The sequence below is a fragment of the Chrysochloris asiatica genome, unplaced genomic scaffold (genome assembly GCF_000296735.1).
Source record: "Chrysochloris asiatica unplaced genomic scaffold, ChrAsi1.0 scaffold00021, whole genome shotgun sequence".
Taxonomy (NCBI): Eukaryota; Metazoa; Chordata; class Mammalia; order Afrosoricida; family Chrysochloridae; genus Chrysochloris; species Chrysochloris asiatica.
Genome location: NW_006408539.1, coordinates 24382302 through 24400879, shown reverse-complemented (window position 1 = coordinate 24400879; position 18578 = coordinate 24382302). Strand labels below are relative to the sequence as shown.

At 45.5% G+C, this 18578-nt stretch overlaps 1 protein-coding gene and 1 pseudogene across 1 annotated transcript in view; one reads left to right on the top strand and one right to left on the bottom strand.

The window, feature by feature from the left end:
- The window catches only part of RTTN (rotatin), a 162450-nt gene that overhangs the window by 37556 nt on the left and 106316 nt on the right, over positions 1-18578 (top strand). The window contains exons 12-19 of the mRNA XM_006837552.1: positions 8188-8400; positions 9994-10106; positions 11578-11704; positions 13250-13375; positions 14516-14632; positions 15096-15235; positions 16146-16317; positions 17190-17289. Of these exons, the coding sequence (XP_006837615.1) occupies positions 8188-8400; positions 9994-10106; positions 11578-11704; positions 13250-13375; positions 14516-14632; positions 15096-15235; positions 16146-16317; positions 17190-17289 (1108 nt within the window). The remainder of the gene's footprint in view (positions 1-8187; positions 8401-9993; positions 10107-11577; positions 11705-13249; positions 13376-14515; positions 14633-15095; positions 15236-16145; positions 16318-17189; positions 17290-18578) is intronic.
- Positions 6542-7108, bottom strand: LOC102818456 (annotated as a pseudogene).

Genomic DNA, 18578 nt, shown 5'->3' with positions numbered 1-18578 from the left:
AACCCTACGCGGGTCGCTATGGATTGGAACTGACTGGAAGGTCCTAAACAGCAACAGTGTAAAACTTCTTTTTGCAGTTCATGTGTTTTTTCGCTATCCTTTACAAAGCTGTGTTTCCACCATTGATACCAGCATGTTTGCTTCGGTGGTAGGAATCTTGATTCCTACTAATTTACTGTCTTCATTAGCTCCTTTTCTTAAACATTGGTCTTTAAAAAGTTAGCATTTATGTGGAAAAAAAAGTACTTATTCAAAAACATTGTAATTTACAAAGAAGCTTACAGTATTCATTCATAATTTCCAATTAGTTCAGAGAGGTTTCCTCCCTATTTACTTTTTCTTTATTTCCTCTAAAATGGAATTAGGAATATGTTCTCTATAAAACAGATTTGTTTACTTATCATGTGTTACGTGATGTGCATTTCCCATTTAATTAAGCACTTAATACATTTTAATAGAGCTAATATTTTACCTGAAGGAGATTCCATAATGTGTCTAAACATGCCTTTAATATTCAAGCATGTCATTGAAGTCTAGCGTATTGATAAATGATGAGATGTGAGGTATCTGCACATTCCTTTGAACTCGAGTTTTAGATTCCTCATTCCCCAGGTGTGAGCTTTACTGAGAATGTGCTGTGAGCTGTCCGCACACCTCTGAACTCAGGTTTGGATCCCTAGTTCCCCGGGTGTGGCGCTGTGGGTTAATGTGCTGGACTGCTAAGTCGGTTTGAACCACAAGGTTGGCAGTTCAAACCCAGCAGCTGCTTCTCGGAAACACTATACAAGGGTCGCTGTCAGTTTGCACCGACTCGACAGCACTTAACAGCAGCAACAACAGGGGTTGGTTCAGGGATTGCAGTGGCTCCATAAGATAAGCAGTGGACTGTGAATCACAGAGTTGGCTGTTTGAGCCCACCACTGGTCTGCAGGAGAAAGATGAGGTTTTCTGCTCATAGCCTCAGAAACCCTTTTTATTCGCATAAGCCCCGGTTTATGCTAATCAACCGACTCAATGGCAGTTAACAGCAACAGGCAAGCAGGAGTGGTCAGTCAGATGTCCCATTCTCAGGGTCTTCCTGTATTTTCACTTGTGTTATATACTTGTGTTGATAAAGTGGCCATTCCAGAACAAGAAACAACGTGAACAGCATTTTCCCACTTAACTGAAAAAGGGCACCATCCACTCCTCCCATAATCCTCTCTCAGCTGGGTTTGAGAGTTCATTCAGACACTGTGCCTACTGTTACAGGGTTTATTAGGGAAGTTAGCAGGCTGCAATGCAAGATGGGAAACTGCCCAGGACACAGTTCTTCCAGTAAGGACAGCTTCTCCTTGGCCTAGCCTCTGTCCTGCTCCGGCAAGTTCAGGGCTGCCCCACTGTTAGCCTCAGCCTGAAGGCACTCGGCTCTAGCTCCCTCTCTGCACGCGAGCCTCCTCCTCGGCCGTTCAGCTTGACCTGCTCCATGGGCGGAAGCCCACCACTCTGTCCTGTGCTTTGGCTTTGGCTCCTGCTCCTCTGCTACTCCTCCAGTGCCACAGCTTTCTGTCCCTGGGTCGGGGAGGTTCACTGCAGTGACCTCTGAGTCCGAAGGATGTGCTCGCTCCCCTCCTAGGTCTTCTCTGATGGTAGTGAGAGCCCTTCAGCTGCCTCTGAGACGGCTGTGTTTGTACCCGGCAGGATGGCACCATTGACCAGCACAGTTAGCCTTGTTAACGGTCTGCATCATCACCATCAGCATCTTTCCCACCTTTACATCTTGACCCATTAGGAACGAGTGGTTTGGTAGGAGATTATGACACTATGGCTAGAGGAGACATACAATAAGTCACTTTCTGACACCTGCCACCATAGGTCAGGCTTGGGACATTTGTAGATGGAATTGTCCCATGCATGTACTTGTTCAGCACTGTTTCTCTGAGTAGTAGGTTATTTGTTATTCCATTGTATGATTGTATGTAAAAGGTGATTTCTGTATGTGATGATATTTCTTTTAAAGCTCTTTTCTGACTGTATTTTTTAATGTGAGGTTATTATCGATTCTTAGTTGTGGTGCAATATCTCCCATGATGATACGCACGTGTCATTAGTACACTAACTCCAAATGAAAGGTGTGGTATGCATTCGTGAGGCCTCGAGAGAGGTTACTGCAACCAGACAGCGATTTCCTTGGTCTCTTGTTGCCCTTTGATCTTCGCCGAGGAGCCCCGTAGCACCGTGGGTTAGCATTTGGCTGGTAACTTACAGGGCATTTGGAATCCACCAGCTGCTCTGCAGGAGAAAGATGGGCAGCCTTTTCCCATAATGCCTACAGCCTGGGAACGAAGCCCCGTGGAGGGTTCCCTGCTGTCCTCCAGGGTCCCTGTGAGTCAGAATCGACTCGATGGCAGTGGTTCGGTTTGGGGTTTTGGCTAGGTATTAACCATTTCCAGTTTTGTTTTCTAGAATGCTGCAGAAAATAGAGTCTGCACTCTATTTAAAAATAACACTGGCAATATATTGTAAGGTCATTTGTTAGAAGAATTCAACATTAAAATTTAAGTACAGCATTTTGCTGTTGGGAAAATAGAATCACTTCTGTTAATTTAAAATTTTACTGTTGAATCCGGAAGCCCTGGTAGTGTAATGAATGACGAGCTGGGCTGCTTACTACACAGTCAGGAGTTCAGATCTACAAGTTATCCCGTGGGACAAAGGTGAGGCTTGCTGCTCCTATAAAGATTGAAGTTTTGGAAACCTTCTACAGGGTCACTATGAATCTGAACCGACTTGGTGGCACACAACCAACCACTACCACCATTCATCAGTCATTATGTCACTGAAGTGATTTTTTGATTGCAAGAGTGATGATTTTTTTTCAAGTCTAAGTGTTAAAGATTGAACCTGAAAGTTACAAAAGACTTTTGTAAATTGACATTATGATGTCAATTTCCTTTACATGGGATAGAACTGAAAAATTAGTGGTGCTAGAATAACTTGTTAAACTATTACAGATGATCATATTATCCACTGGTTAAACAATTGTTGCAAATTATTTATTTCTATCATAGGCTTCTTCATTATTGTTGTTGTTAAGTGTCATCGAGTCAGTTCTGACCCATAATGACCCTGTATGAGGTTTCCAAGGAGCGGCTGGTGAGCTTGAACCACCGACCTTGTGGTTCAAACTGACTTTGCAGTCCAGCACATTAGCCCACAGCGCCACTCCAGAACTTCATAGTTAGTTGTTTATGTGAGTATAGATATGTTTGTTTGTTTGTAGTATGCACATATTTGAAAGAGTTAACCACTAAGCCACCAAAGCCCTGCAAATGCACATAGGCTACGAACTAACAAATGTATACTCAGACAGGCAATACACAGAACCAGAAGGTGGTTTAAACCCAGCAACTGCTCTGGGAGGAAGGTGTGGCCGTCTGCATCCTTCAAGAGGCTCGGCCCTGGCAGGCCTAGCGGGCAGCTCTGCTCTTCTCTGTAGGGTCGTTGAGTTGGAGATGACTCCATGGCAGTGGCTTTGGTTTGGTGAATCAGTTAAATGTCAATTAAAATGTCAACTGATCATTTATTATTCCCCTCCTAGTTTAGTGCTAGCATACTATAATGTCAACTCTAAATGCTTTTTTGAAAGGTAGTTATTTTTTCTTTTAAATTTATTTTTTTCATTTGAAAGCAAATCTGTATCTTTCACTTTTGGTACCCCTTTTAAATACAGAACTTGAAAACTTGATTAGGAGACTAAGTAAGGCCATGTTGGAGACTGTGATCCAGGGGTTGTTTATAGACTGCTGTGTTTGCTTTGGTGGACTAAGAGCTGTTAACACAGGAGCTTAACTATGTGCCCTGCTGTGCCGTTGCACTGCTTCCTGGGTGCCATCAGGCAGGGTTGTGCTGCCCTCTGCCTGCCGCAGGGCCAACAGCAGGTATTCTGGAGAGCTTTGAATCCCCATAGCCCAGCCTGGGATTAAGATGCATCGCTGAAGAAGTCGCCTAGGTTTCAAAGCTTGGACCAAACCGTGTCAAAGGCCTTGTCTGGAGAATGAGTTTTAAATCGCTTTCATTGGCTTTGTAGAAGACCAGCATACAGATTAGGTTGTCTCATGAAATGACCTGGCAGGAGAGAAACCAGGTGGTGAAGGAATGAAGGGGAGTCACCTGGGGGTGGCCTGGAGCTGACCTAATTTACAGTGACCTTGGACTCTCTTGGTCTCTTGGGAAGCAGGTGATCGAGCTATTACGAGCAGCCCTGAAGTCTCACCTTGTAAAGTAGTGAAGTCCCTTACTGACTGGTGCCCTTGGCTTTGGAAAAATAACCTTAGAGGATTTTCTGGACAATTAAGGCGTTCTTCCCCTGCGAGAATGTGCTAGGTGCAGGGCTTCTGCATGTGAACTGACTGATGGGAGCTGTTGTTCCGCCCCCTGGGCTGTCCTGGGGGGCTGTTTTATACAGCACACAGGACATGGTGGAGTGATGCGTAGTTACATGGAAGCAGACTGGCCTCTTAGTGAGCGTCTGTTTAACCTTTCCTTGCTCCTCCTACCTCTAACCTATCTAATTTCAGGGCCACAGCGAACATTGTGAAAGTAAGTGGTAACGTATTTCTTTGGAGAGCTGGGTCCTGGCTAGCTTGTCAGTCATGCAGGATGCCAGTTTTGGTGTCCAGCAGAACACTGTATCGAGAAAGGGGCTCTGTGCTTGGACTGTGTTTGTGTCACCGAGTAAGGTACAAGATGGTGTCTGTAAGCAGGCTTGTTTTCTAAGGCGTCCCAGACTGAGGATGAGCTCTTTGCTGCTTCATGGCCTTTGCCCTGGTCTCTCCCCACACAGCCGTGTTTCCCACCACTTGGTCCATCTCCGGGCAGAGGTCCAGCTTCACTGTGTCTCACCCACTTGTGGCTGGTAGTACATGCAGTGTGGCTGTCTGCGGCCCAGGCTGGGAATGTGATCAGTCCATAGGGCCATGTAAGGATGGAACTTTGGACCCTAGCTTGGCGCTTGGAGTGGCTGAGATGGCAGAGATTCCTACGTGGGGCTGTGGAGTGAGGTGGTGATCCTCCGAGGTGGTGAAAGGAGATGAGAATTTATTGAATGTGGCATGGCAGGCACGCTGCTCAGAGGGTTTACTTTTCTTGGCAACTAGTATTCCTGTTTCACTGACTAGAGTCAGACAGTGCTCTTTAGAACACGTGTCTTGCAGCACAGTGCGGGCTGACTAATTTGGTGAATTCTGTGTTCTCTTCGTAACCTCTTAAAGTGTGGGGCAGGGAGGCCCATGACTGACTGAGGCCCTCACAAGTGAGCATCCTGCTGCAGAGCTTGAACTGCATCTGCAAATGCTACTGCAGCCTCCCACCTTTCCACTTCTACATGAGACACATCACCTGAACTCCAGACTCCTCCGTGTCTGTTCCCATTCACAGTCCTCACTGGGATGATGCTCGCTCCAAACGTAGTTCTCGACTTTCCCTCGTCTGCTTCTTGTCTCAGTCCATGGAGTCTTCTTTTTAGTACTTGAATAGGCAGCCCGCTCAGAGTCATCCTTGATTCCTGTCTTTTCCCCACTCCTCCATCCAATCCCTGGGCCAGTCCTAGAAGGAGGACCTCATAAAGTAGGTCAAGGAGAGGGTCAGCGAAAAGGAGGCCGACCCTCAACAACACGGGATGACATGGTGGCAGTAACAGTGGGCTCACCCTTGGTAGGGATTATGAGGGTAGTGTAGGACCGGGCGGGCACTAATTCCTTCTGCTGTCCAGAGGCTCACTGAGATTCAGAGGCCACGCCACGGTGCCCGCAGCAACCACTGTGAACGTGTGCGTGTCCCCAGATCCTGAGAGCACCTCTCCGGCCCCACTGCTACTTCCTGAATCCTGGGTGGCCGGCACACCGGTCTACACTCTCAGCTCCCCTCTCTTTGCCTTTGACCCTCTGCACTTACAGACTCAATATTCTAACAAAGGTTGGTGTTCAAACCCACCAGCCACTCAGCTAAAGGAAGAGCTGACAGTCTCTTCCTGCTGCAACGTTGTACAGCCTAGAAAATCCTGCGGGGCAGCAGTACGTGGTGTGAGCCGGTGTGTGAGCTGGGATCGAGTCTGTAGCAACAACAGCAATCGTGTCTGCAGATTGAGGGCCTGCTGTCTGCTGCCTGTGAAAGTGGCTTGAACCCACCCAGCAGCCCCACGGAAGAAATACCTGGCCAACCACTTTATTCACACCGAGATCTGATCGCTGGGCCAGTCTCTGGAGAAGGCTATGAAAGGAGGTAAAGTAGGGGGGTCCACAAAAACGAGAAGATCCAGTGAGATGGAGCGACCCAGCGGCTGCAGGTGACAACTGTGAGGATGCCCAGAACTGCGCAGGGTTTCTTCTCTTTAAAGATGACAGATGAGAGAAGTCTATGGGGCAGTTGTAGTTCCGCTGCATGCCATGTGGGGTCACCATGAGTCAGGGTGGGGCTTTGTGTCTACAGGGGGAGGCTGAGTGGTTTGTTTGTTTTTTTGTTTCAGAAATTGCATTAGACATTTATTTTCAAAATCCATCCTTTACAGAGAAGATAAGAAATTTCTAAAGTCCATCTTTGGGGTCTTTGATGTTCTTGCTGACAAAGCAGCCTTTTCAGTTGAGAGAAGTGTTTCTTCGTTTTGCGCGTGTTTTTTGAGGAAGAGAAAGTGGGTGTTGGCTGTGCAGATGTAGGTGTTCTGAAAATCAGTGCAGGCCTCTTGCCCTTGGGTGCAGACGTAGCAGGATTTCGGTTTGCAGAGCTTGGAGTCTTCCTGTGTCTTCAGAGTGGGTTTAGTTGAAGGAGTGCTAGCTAGGGGTGCTCTTCAGCGATGGTAGAAAGCTTCTACTTGCACCTTGAGGTTAACAGTTTTTGTTTCTTTAAACCTGAGTGTTAACCCTGTGCTTCTCGATTAAGAAGTTTCTGTACTTTGGGTGTCAGTTTAGGCTTTGGTCTGAGGCGCACTCGAGAGTTATCTAGTACCACCAACTGGAAACAGTGTGGGCACGATACTTCAAATGTGTTCTTAGCGTAGGAGAGAGCGGGCTTGACCCGGACAGCTGGCGTGTAGCTTTCACGCCGCAGCCTTAAGATAGTGCTTCTGCCGCATTGGCGTCGGTGAGGGGATTCTGATTCTTGCTGGAAACTGCCCAGGGCTTTCCCTCAGAGGCAGTGTGCTCTCAGGAACCCAGCCGCATGCTGACACCCAGTAGGAGCACCCAGGAGACCGTTGTTGAGTGTATACATACAGGTGAGCTCGTTTGGTTTCATTTGTGTTTCCCTCCCACGAAGGCAGCTTTGTCACAGAGTCATGCAGAGTCTCTTGACTCTAGCAGCTGCACTTATTTAGTGGGGTTTTCATTCTTGTGGGCCTAGATGGTAGATTCCTCTGGTTTCTAATACTCATTTGGCAGCTGTATTTCATTTAAAGGCTTTGTTTGCTGAACTCATTCAGTTCTTACTTGTGAACTTTGAGGCAGTTGCTGATTATCCTTAAAACCGGTTATCCACGAGGGAAGTGATGACAAGCCTCACTGTCGTAGTGAGCTGTGCCCGACCATGTTTGCTGAATGGTGAAGATGTGTAAAATCGTACCATGAAGCTGCAGCCATTAAAAACAACCGTAACAACACCAACAGAAAAAACCACAATAAACAAACATCTCTTTTAGTTTTAAATTTATTGATTCAAGGTTACAAGACATATTTCATTTGGGCCAGTAGACATTGTACTAATTTTGGTACAGTTTTGTTCTAAACTATTTAACTTTTTAGAATTGTTTTAAATCTTATGTTAAACTTTCCCTTTCCTCTCTGAAAAACAAAACCAAACAAAAAAAATCCATGTGTGTTGAAACCCATCCTGGACCAGACTTGGTTGAGTGTGAGTGCAGCGTGTGGGTCCTGAGCCCGGGGGAGCGTGTTCAGTGGTGGGATGTGGGTGGGGGTGTGCATAGAATTCCCAGAGAAAGGGTGCCCTGCTTCAAGTCCAGTGGCAGATGTGTAGTAGGCTCAGGGCCCGGGAGCATCTGAGGAAGACTTGATGAAGAACTGTGTTGGGGAAATGGATTGGTAAAAGCGTAGATTTTGTGATGAAGAATTTACTAGAAGGAAGCTGATCTGAATGAATTAAGATAATCAATCACCTGTGCTTTTCACGCTTAAAATTTTTTTTTTTTAATTCATCAAGGCACACCAGTTTTTACCAGAACCTCTGTCAGCGGCATTATTCCTCCTGGCTCTGGACATGCCTTTTTCTCTGGAATATCCAAACATGAACGAAGCTGTGGTGGCCTACTTGGAACAGCTGAATTCTGAAAACTACAGCGTTTACAGAAGGGCTGCGGAGGCTGTTTATTCCATTGAGTGTGCCTGCAGCTTCATGGCTGACGTTGCCAAGGAGGTAAAATGGTCTCACCATCTCTTTTACAACCTTTGATGAGCCAGCCAATGGTTTCCAAATACACGGGGATTGTAGCAATTGATTTGTTAGAGAGTGGGGGATGTTATTACTTGGTAGATCAATTACTGTGTGTGTGTATAGATAGATAGATAGATAAAAATTCATTTGGCATATATATATATATATATATGTATATGTTTAGCAAATAACACTCATATAAATAGCTTACCCAAACACAAAGCCCTTAGGGCTCCTAGGAAAATACTGTGTGTGTCTGTGTGTGCGCTCGTGCGGGGGGTGGTGGGCAGGGGGATTTCATGTTAGGAAAAAACATGTAACACGTGCGTTGTTTAAAAATATTGGTATCGGATTACAGTCGGGCTGTGGTTAGTAGCTTGAGGTAAGTGAGCGGTGTGCTCCCCGCAGCAGTCCTTGACAGTGTCTGCAGGGTCCATGGCAGCTTCTCCTAGAAGTGACTCTGAGCGGAGTGGCCACTGGGCGCACGAGGGCCATGGGAGAGCTTTTCTGTGAAGACAAGCTTGCTTTAGTGTTTTCTAGACACTTATCATATGCTAAGGAGTCCTGGGATGGCTCTGTAGGACAAGCACTGGACTGTTGACCACAAATGTTGGCAGTTCAAACCCACCAGCCAGGGTCGCTATGAGTGGGAACCAACTTGAGGCACTTACCACATGAGAGTGGTATTGAGCACGTCGTCACATTGGAAGGTTGCTGATCTTCACGGAAGACGTTGGCTACAGTTCTTGAGCACTGTCTGCAAGTGCCAGTGTGGGTCCTAAGGACCTTGAAGAATTAGAGACACAGTTCTTAGTCTGTCTGAACCTACTTAGAATTTTCCTTTGTTTACTCACTTTGTTTTGTATTTCTCTCTTCCTTTTGCTACTTCCTGATGACCTCTGGCTTCTTGTTTGCCATCATGATTTGTTGTTGTGACATGCTGATGCATAGTGACCCTGTCGAGGGTTTCCAAGGAGGGTTCCCACTGCTGACCTGCGGTTAGCAGGCCAGTACTTCTCCTACAGCGGCACATCAGGACTCAGCACGATAGACTTTGGGATTGTCTTCCAGTAGAGGGATTTTGGTTAGGCATGGCCCAGTGGTCATACCTGTGTTGGACGTCCTCTGTGTTCTAGAACCAGTCAGGACCTTATACAAGCATGTGGGCCCTGCCCTTGAGGCTGAGTTAGGAGGGAACCTGGCTCGGCAGTTGCAGTGTCACCTGAAGCCTGTTCAGGGTCACACAGGAGAAAGTCTTCTGGGGTGCTAGGCTTGCGAGTTTCCCACATTTCCCTCTGGACTGATATCTTCATTTTGCTTGTTAAGAAAGTAGTGGAGCCGGTTCTGATCCATAGCGACCCTGTACAGGGTTTCTGAGGCTGAAATCTTTACGGGAGCAGAAAGCCTCATCTTTCTCCCACAGAGCTGCTGGTTGATTTGAACTGCTGGGAAAATGAAGCAAATGTGACACTCTCAGGTCTACGTTGTAACTGCTTAAAGCTGCTTGGTGAGCTGTTGAAGACTTAATGAGACGGGGACTTGACATTAACTACTCCGTTGTGCTGTTTTTTTCAGGGAGAGAAGAATCTCTTAGAACTGCTGGAGCTCGCTGACCAGGCCTTGCGGAGTTTTCCTTTCCATCGGCATTTCCCCCTAATAAAGGAGGTCATCTGCATTTGTTCAAAGATGTAATCTTTTCTCTTTCATCTACTTAGACTATCACAGATCAATGTGCATGGGCCCTCACACTTGTGTTTTTAAATAGTTCAGAAAATGAAGCTGTTCTGAAATCTTTTTATTTTCTTTTCAGTTTAAATAGCTGCTCGATGTCTCAGACCTTTAAACTTTAGATATAGCTGCTCTGGATGGCTCACTGTTTCACTTGGGAGTAAACTTTAAACATGTCATGTCTCTCATGGAAATAAATAATCCTGGATAGTTTTTGGCGTCCATCCAAAACAAGGATTCAAGCACATTTGTTTTTTCATCCTAAATCTTAATTAGTAATTTATATTAGGAAGATTTTATTTTTTAAGTTTTACTACTTTGTACCGTTTTTGTGTCTGGATTTTTTGAAAGCATTAACCTTGCTTATTGGCACTGTGGGTCAATGTGCTGGACTGCAAAGTCAGTTTGAACTGCAAGGTGGGCGGTTCAAACTTATCAACCGTTCCTCGAAAACCCTGTGCAGGCTTGCTATGAGTCAGAACAGACTAGAGGGCACTTGTCCTAAGGACTTTTGGGCACATTCCATTGTGGGACTCAGTATCTTCATTGATTTTTTTGAAAGAATAAATTCCATAGAGTGATACATATCAATGGCTTTTCTCCTGTTTATTTTTCTGTAAAATAAATGAAAAGTATTTCTGATATTAATATGTATTCTTATCAAGCTTTTACAGTGCTAGGGGTAAGGTTACAATTGGTTATTGATTGACTATGAAGGCAATAGAATTCAGAAAGTAGGAGAAGATTGGGGAAAGCCCCAGAAAGAAAACCCACAAGTGATTAAGGAACTAGGGAATGGGTGGGAAAAAACACCAGGGATTTTGAATGTTTTATCTGAAAAATGGCAGCCTACTGATGGGTGGTTGTTTAAATAATAAAAACAGCTGTAAAATGTAATGTCCAAAAACAAAACCCGTGCCATCAGGTTGCTATGACTTGTGCCAACCCTGTGTAGGGTTTCTGAGCCTGTAAACCTTTATGGGGACAGAAAGCCTCATCTTCTCCCACAGAGTGGCTGGTGAGCTTGAACTACTTACCTTGAAGTTAGCAGCCCAGTGCCTAACCCACAGTGCCACCAGGGTGGCAGTGATGAGGTAATGTCCGTATGTGTAAAATTCAGACTAAAGGTGAGGATGTTTAAGCTTGCCGTTTCAGTTTGGCTTAAGGTAAAACACAAACTGGTGTAACCTGAAGACTCAATAACAAAGTTTTAAAGACAATTTGGACTTTTTTGGTACTCTTCAAGAGTGTATCCTCTGCCCTAAAACCCGTAAGTGCTTAGGTGAGGATTTGTGAAAATTGAGTTGGTTTAGGGAATCCCAGTCAAAGGAACCGGAGTAAGAAGCAGCCCGCTCAGTGTGATGTTGTATGTTTTGTTTGAGTAATTTCTTCGCCTTAAACAAGATCTTAGATGTTCTCTCCTTTCATCAGCGAGAAATCGGCCCAGGCCAGCCCGTTACTGCGCGGAGAGGGTCAGAAGGTACTCCTGCGCTGCTTGTCTCACCCAATGCTGAAAGTGAAAGTCGAAACTTACCGTGCCTGTCTGGAGGTTGTTAAGGTGAAGTTGGGATGGTGGAGGGTGTGTGTGTGGGGGAGCTCCGGGGCCTAGTGGGTTGGAGTTCTAACAGTGGGCTCTCTTATTTTATCCCCAAATTAAATTACATGAGTTACATTAAATATAAGATATTAAATTATATTAATATATAAGAACTCTATTCTCTCATGGTAGATGATAATTCTTGGTCACTTTTATGAAATTCCTACCATTAAACTGGAGTCCTGGTGTGGGCGCTGTGGGTTAATGAGCCACACTGCAAAGCCATTTGAACTGCAAGGTCAGCAGTTCAAGCTCACCAGCTGCTCCTAGGAAACCCTATACAGGGTCGCTGTGGGTCGGTTGACTCAACGGCACTTCACAACAACAACCATTAAACTTTCTTAACATCAAAAGTCTGGTCATTGACTTTGCTTTATTAAAATTCTTATTAAGATTTTAATTTTATTACATGGAACATAATTTATTGTATTTCTTTTATGTTGTTTAGTGATGGAAAAGATTGTAAGGAAAAGTTGAAACAAAGGATTCTAGTGATTTTTACGTTCAGGAAATTTTTGGGTATTGTGGCCCAGATTTAATGATTTCAAGTCTATTTTCTTGCAAACATTTTTCTTTTCTTTCTAAACAAATATATGTATTTTTATGATTTTAAATGTTAATGTTTTAGTCAATAGCAAATCTTATAAGTTTGTTGGGGGCGACAACATGGAGTAGTCAGAAATCAAAATGGCAGCGTTTTCCTAAGGTCAGAGTTGAGAAGGGGAAGGAAGGTGGTGGAATGGAGCTCAGACCCACAGGAAGGAAGAGGGACACTGTTGTTACCTGGAGGGGATTACAGTCATTGAGATGAAACACAGTATAGGAGTGGCTGAATGTAAGTAGAGCTGATGATCTTGCGTATAAATCTTCACTCAATTCACAATGAAAATTTTTGAAAAATGAAGTTTAAAAAACAACAAAAAAATTTAAACACCCGGCATTTCAACTTTCTAAAGAGCCTTGTATATTACGCAACATGGGAGAGTGGGCATGTTCCTCTGTGCTCTTGGACACATCCTCTTGCTGTTAACACTCAAAAAGAAAAGGAGGTGGACGCTGGCCTGTGGCTGGCCCAGGCCCTTCCTGGGCCCTACCCAGTGCAGAGCAGTCAGCTCTTTTCCAGCCCCATCGCCGTCACTCGCAGAGTGTGTAGGGTTGGTGGGGTTTCTCTCTGTCAAACCTCAGTAGGTAAGACTGGCATCTTAAAGGAGGCTGTTTTCATGCATTTAGGCCCTTCATGTCTGTCATCACAAGCCACTTTAAGAGATTATGGCGATTTTAGCAGTTTGGTCATTTAATTTATTGTGATGACTTGTTGGCAGGAAATAATACACAAATTTCATGCTGATTCACAAACTATCAGGCAAGAAGATCTACTTTATCCTCCATCGGTTAAGCCAGCATTTTAACGAGCTGAAAACTCAAATGAGCAGTGAATTATAAACAGCAGAGAGGAGAATCCTTGGAAGGCTGTCTCATTTATTTCTTCATTTGTTTGTTTTACAGGAATGCTTGGGTGTCTGTAACGCCACCAAACCTGTGTCTTCAGTCTGTAACGGGATCCATTTCCTCCTGCATCCCAAAGTGCTGTATGAAATCTCCACGTTTGGCATTCAAGAACCCCAAAATGAGGTATGACCCCAGAAAGGTCAGTTTGGAAGACAGTAAAATCTTAGGTCCTTGACTCAGTCAAGGGGAGATTTTCCTATAACCAGGTATGATGGTGGGGAATTGGGACAAAGCTGGTCTTTGATGTCCGAGCTCGTTGCAGTGTTATTTATAAGTGGAAGGAAATAGGAACTAGCGTGAGGGCCTCCCAGTGCAGCGCACCCTGGATCTGAGAGCGTCCCTGTCACCCAGGTCAGCTACGCTTTTCATCTAAGACTGAGAGCTGTATGAAAGCTCTACCAAGCTGTTTAGCTCATTAGTGAAACTTTCTGTCCAGGGGCTAGGTATACTTGAAAGGTAAAAGATGGGAATTCTGATGGGGGAAAACGGGTTGAAAATGAAATGTGGTGTTGTTACTGTGACGCATAGTGACCCCATGCACAGCGGAATGAAACATGGCAGAGCTTGTGTCCCCCCCACAGTTGTTACTGCCACTGTGTCAGTCCGTGTCACTGAGCGTCTCTGCTGAGCCTCTCCTTTACCAAGCACAGTGTTTCTCTGCAGGGGACTGGTCCCTCCTGAGAAAGTCCAAAGCCGCTGAGAGGAAGTCTCCCATGCTCGTTTATAAAGAGCATCTGGCTGTCCTTCTTCCAAGATGGAACTGTGCAGTCTTTTGGCAGTCCAGGATAGATTCAGTATGCCTTCACAACATCCTAACTCAAATGCTTCGATTCTTCTGTGGTTTTCCTTATTCATGGTACAACTTTCACATGCAGATGTATGAAGCTAGTGGAAATACCATGACTTGGGGCAGGCACACATTAATCCTCAAACTGACATCTTGCTTCTTGAACGTTCCGAGATGTCGTGTGCAACAGATTTGCCCAATGTAATACGTTGTTCGATTTCTCAACTGGTGCTTCCATGGGCGTTGACTGTGGGTCCAAGTAAAATGAAATCCTTGATGCTTCAGTCTTTTCTCCATTTATTATGATGTTGTTTATTGGCCCAGAACAGAATGTGAGATGATGCAGTGGGAACACACACAGTTGAAGGAGGAGCTGTTACTGAATGCCTCAGGATTTTATCAAATGTTGTGGATCTATAAGCCGGCATTGTGGGCGGCTCTTTTGACTGGGCCGTTCTGTCTGTGTTGTTGAGCAGGTGAACGCCACCGCCAAGGCCATTCTGATGTACCTGCTGCAGGGACGCCTGATGATGGCAGCGTCTACCTGGAACAAGTTGGTCGAGTCTCTCTGCCCTGTGCTCCCCGTGCTGCAGGTGCGGACCTCCTTGGGGCACAGCTGAGGTTTGCTGTGAGTGGTTGACATGGCTCGTCTCGGGCAGGAGATGATGGGAGAGCAGTGGGCTGTGTTTTATGAAGAGAACGCAGATTCGGGCCTGGGGCTCTGTCTGGCTCCCCGCACACTGTCACCTGTGCTGTGGGGTCTGGTCGAGTCTCCGGAAAGTGCTCATCTGTGGAAGTGGTTGTTACCAGGATCCCAGGGAAGGTGTGGTTGGCTCTGGAACTTTCTTACTGAGCTTTTTGTGCAACCTCTAGTCTCCTCAGTGTTGTTCTCCAAATGCTGTTTTATTCAAGCTCCTTGCCTCCCGTCAGGTATTTTGAAGTGTCTGTTTTATTGAGCTGGTTCAGAATAACTGTGTAAGTTGCTTGTTTTCAAGTTGGAAAGTTAGGTGGTGGGCATACAGCTCAGCTGTCATCTCTTTATAAACTCCTCCTTAGGGCTATGCGGACCCAGAGGACACCTTGGGCAGCTGCATTCTCCTGCTGAGCAGAGCGGGTCCTGAGGCCAGAGAAGGGCCGCTCCCTTACACGGCCTGGCTCAGGTCTGTGCTGAGGCTCCTACTGGTGAAGAAGCCAGCGTGAGTACAGCGCGTGAGTCCTCGCTGCAGTGTGGACGGTGAAGGGAAACTGCCTAAGGATGTTAAGTGTTTAGGGCAGTCTGGAGGAGACAGAGGTGGACGAGGTGAAGGACAGTCCTTCTGCCTGTTAGAGATGCCACGTGAGAGTGGGGCTGAGCTCAGGCAGGGATTCCAGAGGTTCTTGGCCTCCTCTGTCCGTTTTCCAGCTCACTGTCCATTCTCAGGCCTACCTCAGTCACAGCACAGCCGACTCGGGCTGTGCCACCGTGCCTGTGGAAATCCATGTTGCACAAGTGGGCAGACCCTCCTTCCCCTGCCCTTCAGGACTCGACAGTTTCCTGCAATTGTCCTCTGCTCAGACATTGGTTCTGACAGTTATTTTCTTCATAGATGTCTAGGACCAGTTGCCTTGTCAAACAGAGGATGACAGTATTTCACGTCAGTTAGCTTCTCCACTTACCTGGGACATTGGCGAAATGTCCTTCCCTAACTGTTAGTTACCAGTCATGGTACCGTGAAGCCTGCTTTTCACGAGATCTGGGCCGGTGCTCGGTTTGTGAGCTGAGCCAGCGTGAGACTTTTAAGTCAGGCAGCTCAGGTGTGATTTTCAGACTGGCTGACTGAAGTGACCCTGAGTGACCCTGAGTCTGTCTCTGCATTTGTATTTGTCGAATGCTGATTGCTTTTGATGTTTGTTTCACAGATACATAATATTGAATCTATAATCAAAATGATAAACTACAGATTGTTAATAGAAAATAAACCATCATTATTAGGAATGTTTGAACATCAGTATGACCAGTTTATTGCACAGTGTTGATAATGCAGTAGCTCTTTGTGACTATAGACTTTTATCACATATAGTCATATGTATATTGCATACAGTAACCAGATTGTGTTGTGTTTTTAGGGTCCGCTCCCTTGCAGTAAAACTGTTAGCAGTTCACCTTACAAATGAAGATGAGGCTGACGTGAAACGTCCTTTCATTGATGCCAAAGTTCTCTCCAGAGTTACTAATTTATTTATAGTGAAAAAGCCCATTGAACTCAAACTGGACGACAGAAGAGAAATGATTATTAAGGTGATTATAAGTTTTGTGTTGGTCACTCTGTGGTCATCTGATGCATTGATGTGTCACGTATTGATGTTGCTTCCCCAGGTTTGTTTGTACTGAGCAGTGAAAAGCACTAGCATTCGATGTCGTGCTTCATGCTAATTTCACATTGTGTTGTAACTCTGAGTATGTTTCTATTTTGATGAGGTAATTCTTGAGTGCCTCCTGTATGCCAGGCATTATGTCTCTTTTCATTTTGTCTGTGTACTGGAAATGCAAATTAATTTCCAAAGTATCTTAAGTATCACATAAGCGTAATCTAGCAGAAAGAAATTTTGGGATGCATTTTAAAACAAATATCCTCGACATAAAAAAGATTGGCAGTTGGGAATTGGCAAAAAACACCTTCTCGTGACAACTGTTTTGATCCTTTTCATTATCAGAGGAAAAATAATGTAGTAGACAAGATGTTATCTCTGAATCATTACAGCAGCTCTGAGATGTTGTCATTGGTGTCTTGGCTTGTTGGTGTATAAGGCAGCAAGTCCCTTTCTGCTGTCTGCCTGGGGCTCTGAGAGGGAGCCAGCAGTGGGGGTTCCGAGTCAGTGCGCTAGTTAATTCTCAGGTGAGCCTGGAGACCTGGAGGCTGTCACATACCTTGGATGTTTGCTGAGAGATTTTTTGGGTCTTTGAAGGGTGAGTGGGTTAGGAGTGACTCCCTAGGAGAAGGGCACATTGGGAAGAGAGATGCATTGACAGGTGGCCCTTTGGCATAGAGCCCAACTTCCTTCCTGCCCACAACAGGGCCAGCGCCTGGCTTCCTGGCACGATGACGACATTTTATGGGAGAATTGAAAACAGATGAACGTTAGTAATTTTTTTTATATATAAATTTTCAGGTGGAGATGGTTGAGAAAGTCTCTGAAGTTTTTACCTCAGATGGCGTAGACTTTGCTCTGAGAAGGCCAGCCGCAGAGCAGTTAGCTGTGATTCTACAAGGTACTGTTACGTCAGGACCGTGACCGCTGCTCCGCTGCTCCTGGAGTTTGGGCGGCCGTGTCTAGTACTCAGCTCAGCAGGCTACATTAGTGGCTTGTGACCTGTTATTGTGCAGCCAGCAAGCTAAGAATGCATGTTTACATTTTTAAAGAGTTGTAATAACAAAAACACAGAAGCCTGTGCAGCAGAGCCCGTGTGTGACCAGCACCACTGAAAAGTGGTCCCTGTCTGTGGCACTGCAGGGAGGTGGGCCCACCCTGGTCTCATGGCTGACTCTGAAATGCCTTTGGTAGACTTTCTGCCTTGGGAAAATACTGATAAAACTTGGACTGTGAACTGCCGGTCCCTTGTTTCTAGAACGTGATGTGTTCAGTCAATCTTAGAGAAATGACTCAGACAGCACATTTTTCGGCACGTAAAGTACAAATGAAGAGGCCAGGCCCTGGGGTAGGCACTGGGCTGCTAACTACAGTGTTGGTGACTTAAACGCACCAGTCCCCTCTTGGGACAGAGATGAGGATGTCTTCACCTGTAAAGACGTGTCGTCTTGAAACCCTCTTCAGGGTCGCTGTGAGTCAGGGTTGACCTGATGGCAGTGGGCGTTTCAAGTCCACATGAAGCGCTATTGCTGCTGTAGGTGGTGTTGAGTCAGCTCCAACTCATAGTCACCTGTGCACGGCATGTGGAGACCCTGCCCTGGCCTGCGGCATCATCACAACCATTGTGAGGTCTGAGCCCTTCGCTGCTGTCACTCTGTCAGTCCATCGCCTTGGGGGTCTTCCTCTTTTTCTCCAACCCTCCACCTTACCAAACAAGATATCCTTCTCCAGTGACTGGTCCCTCCTGATAATTTGTCCGAAGTATGAGAGACGAATACTCGCCATCTGGCTTCTAAGGAACACTCTGGCTGTACGTCTGCCAAGACCTATTTGCACTGTAGCAATACACTTTTTTACAAGCTTGCTTTTAAAAACAACTAGTTACGTTTTTTTTTAATGTATCAAATATGAAGAGCAGATTTGATACATTAAACACTAAAGACCGAAGACAAGAAGAATTGTGGGATAACATCAAGAACATCATACAGGAAGAAAGCAAAAAGTCATTAAGAAGACAGGAAAGAAGGAAAAGATCAAAATGGATGTCAGTAGAGCCTCTGAAACTTACTCTTCAGTGGAGAGATGCTAAAGCAAATGGAAGAAATGAGGCAGTTCAAGAGCTGAACAGAAAATTTCAAAGGTCAGCTCAAGAAGATAAAGCCAAATATTATAATAAAATGTGCAAAGATT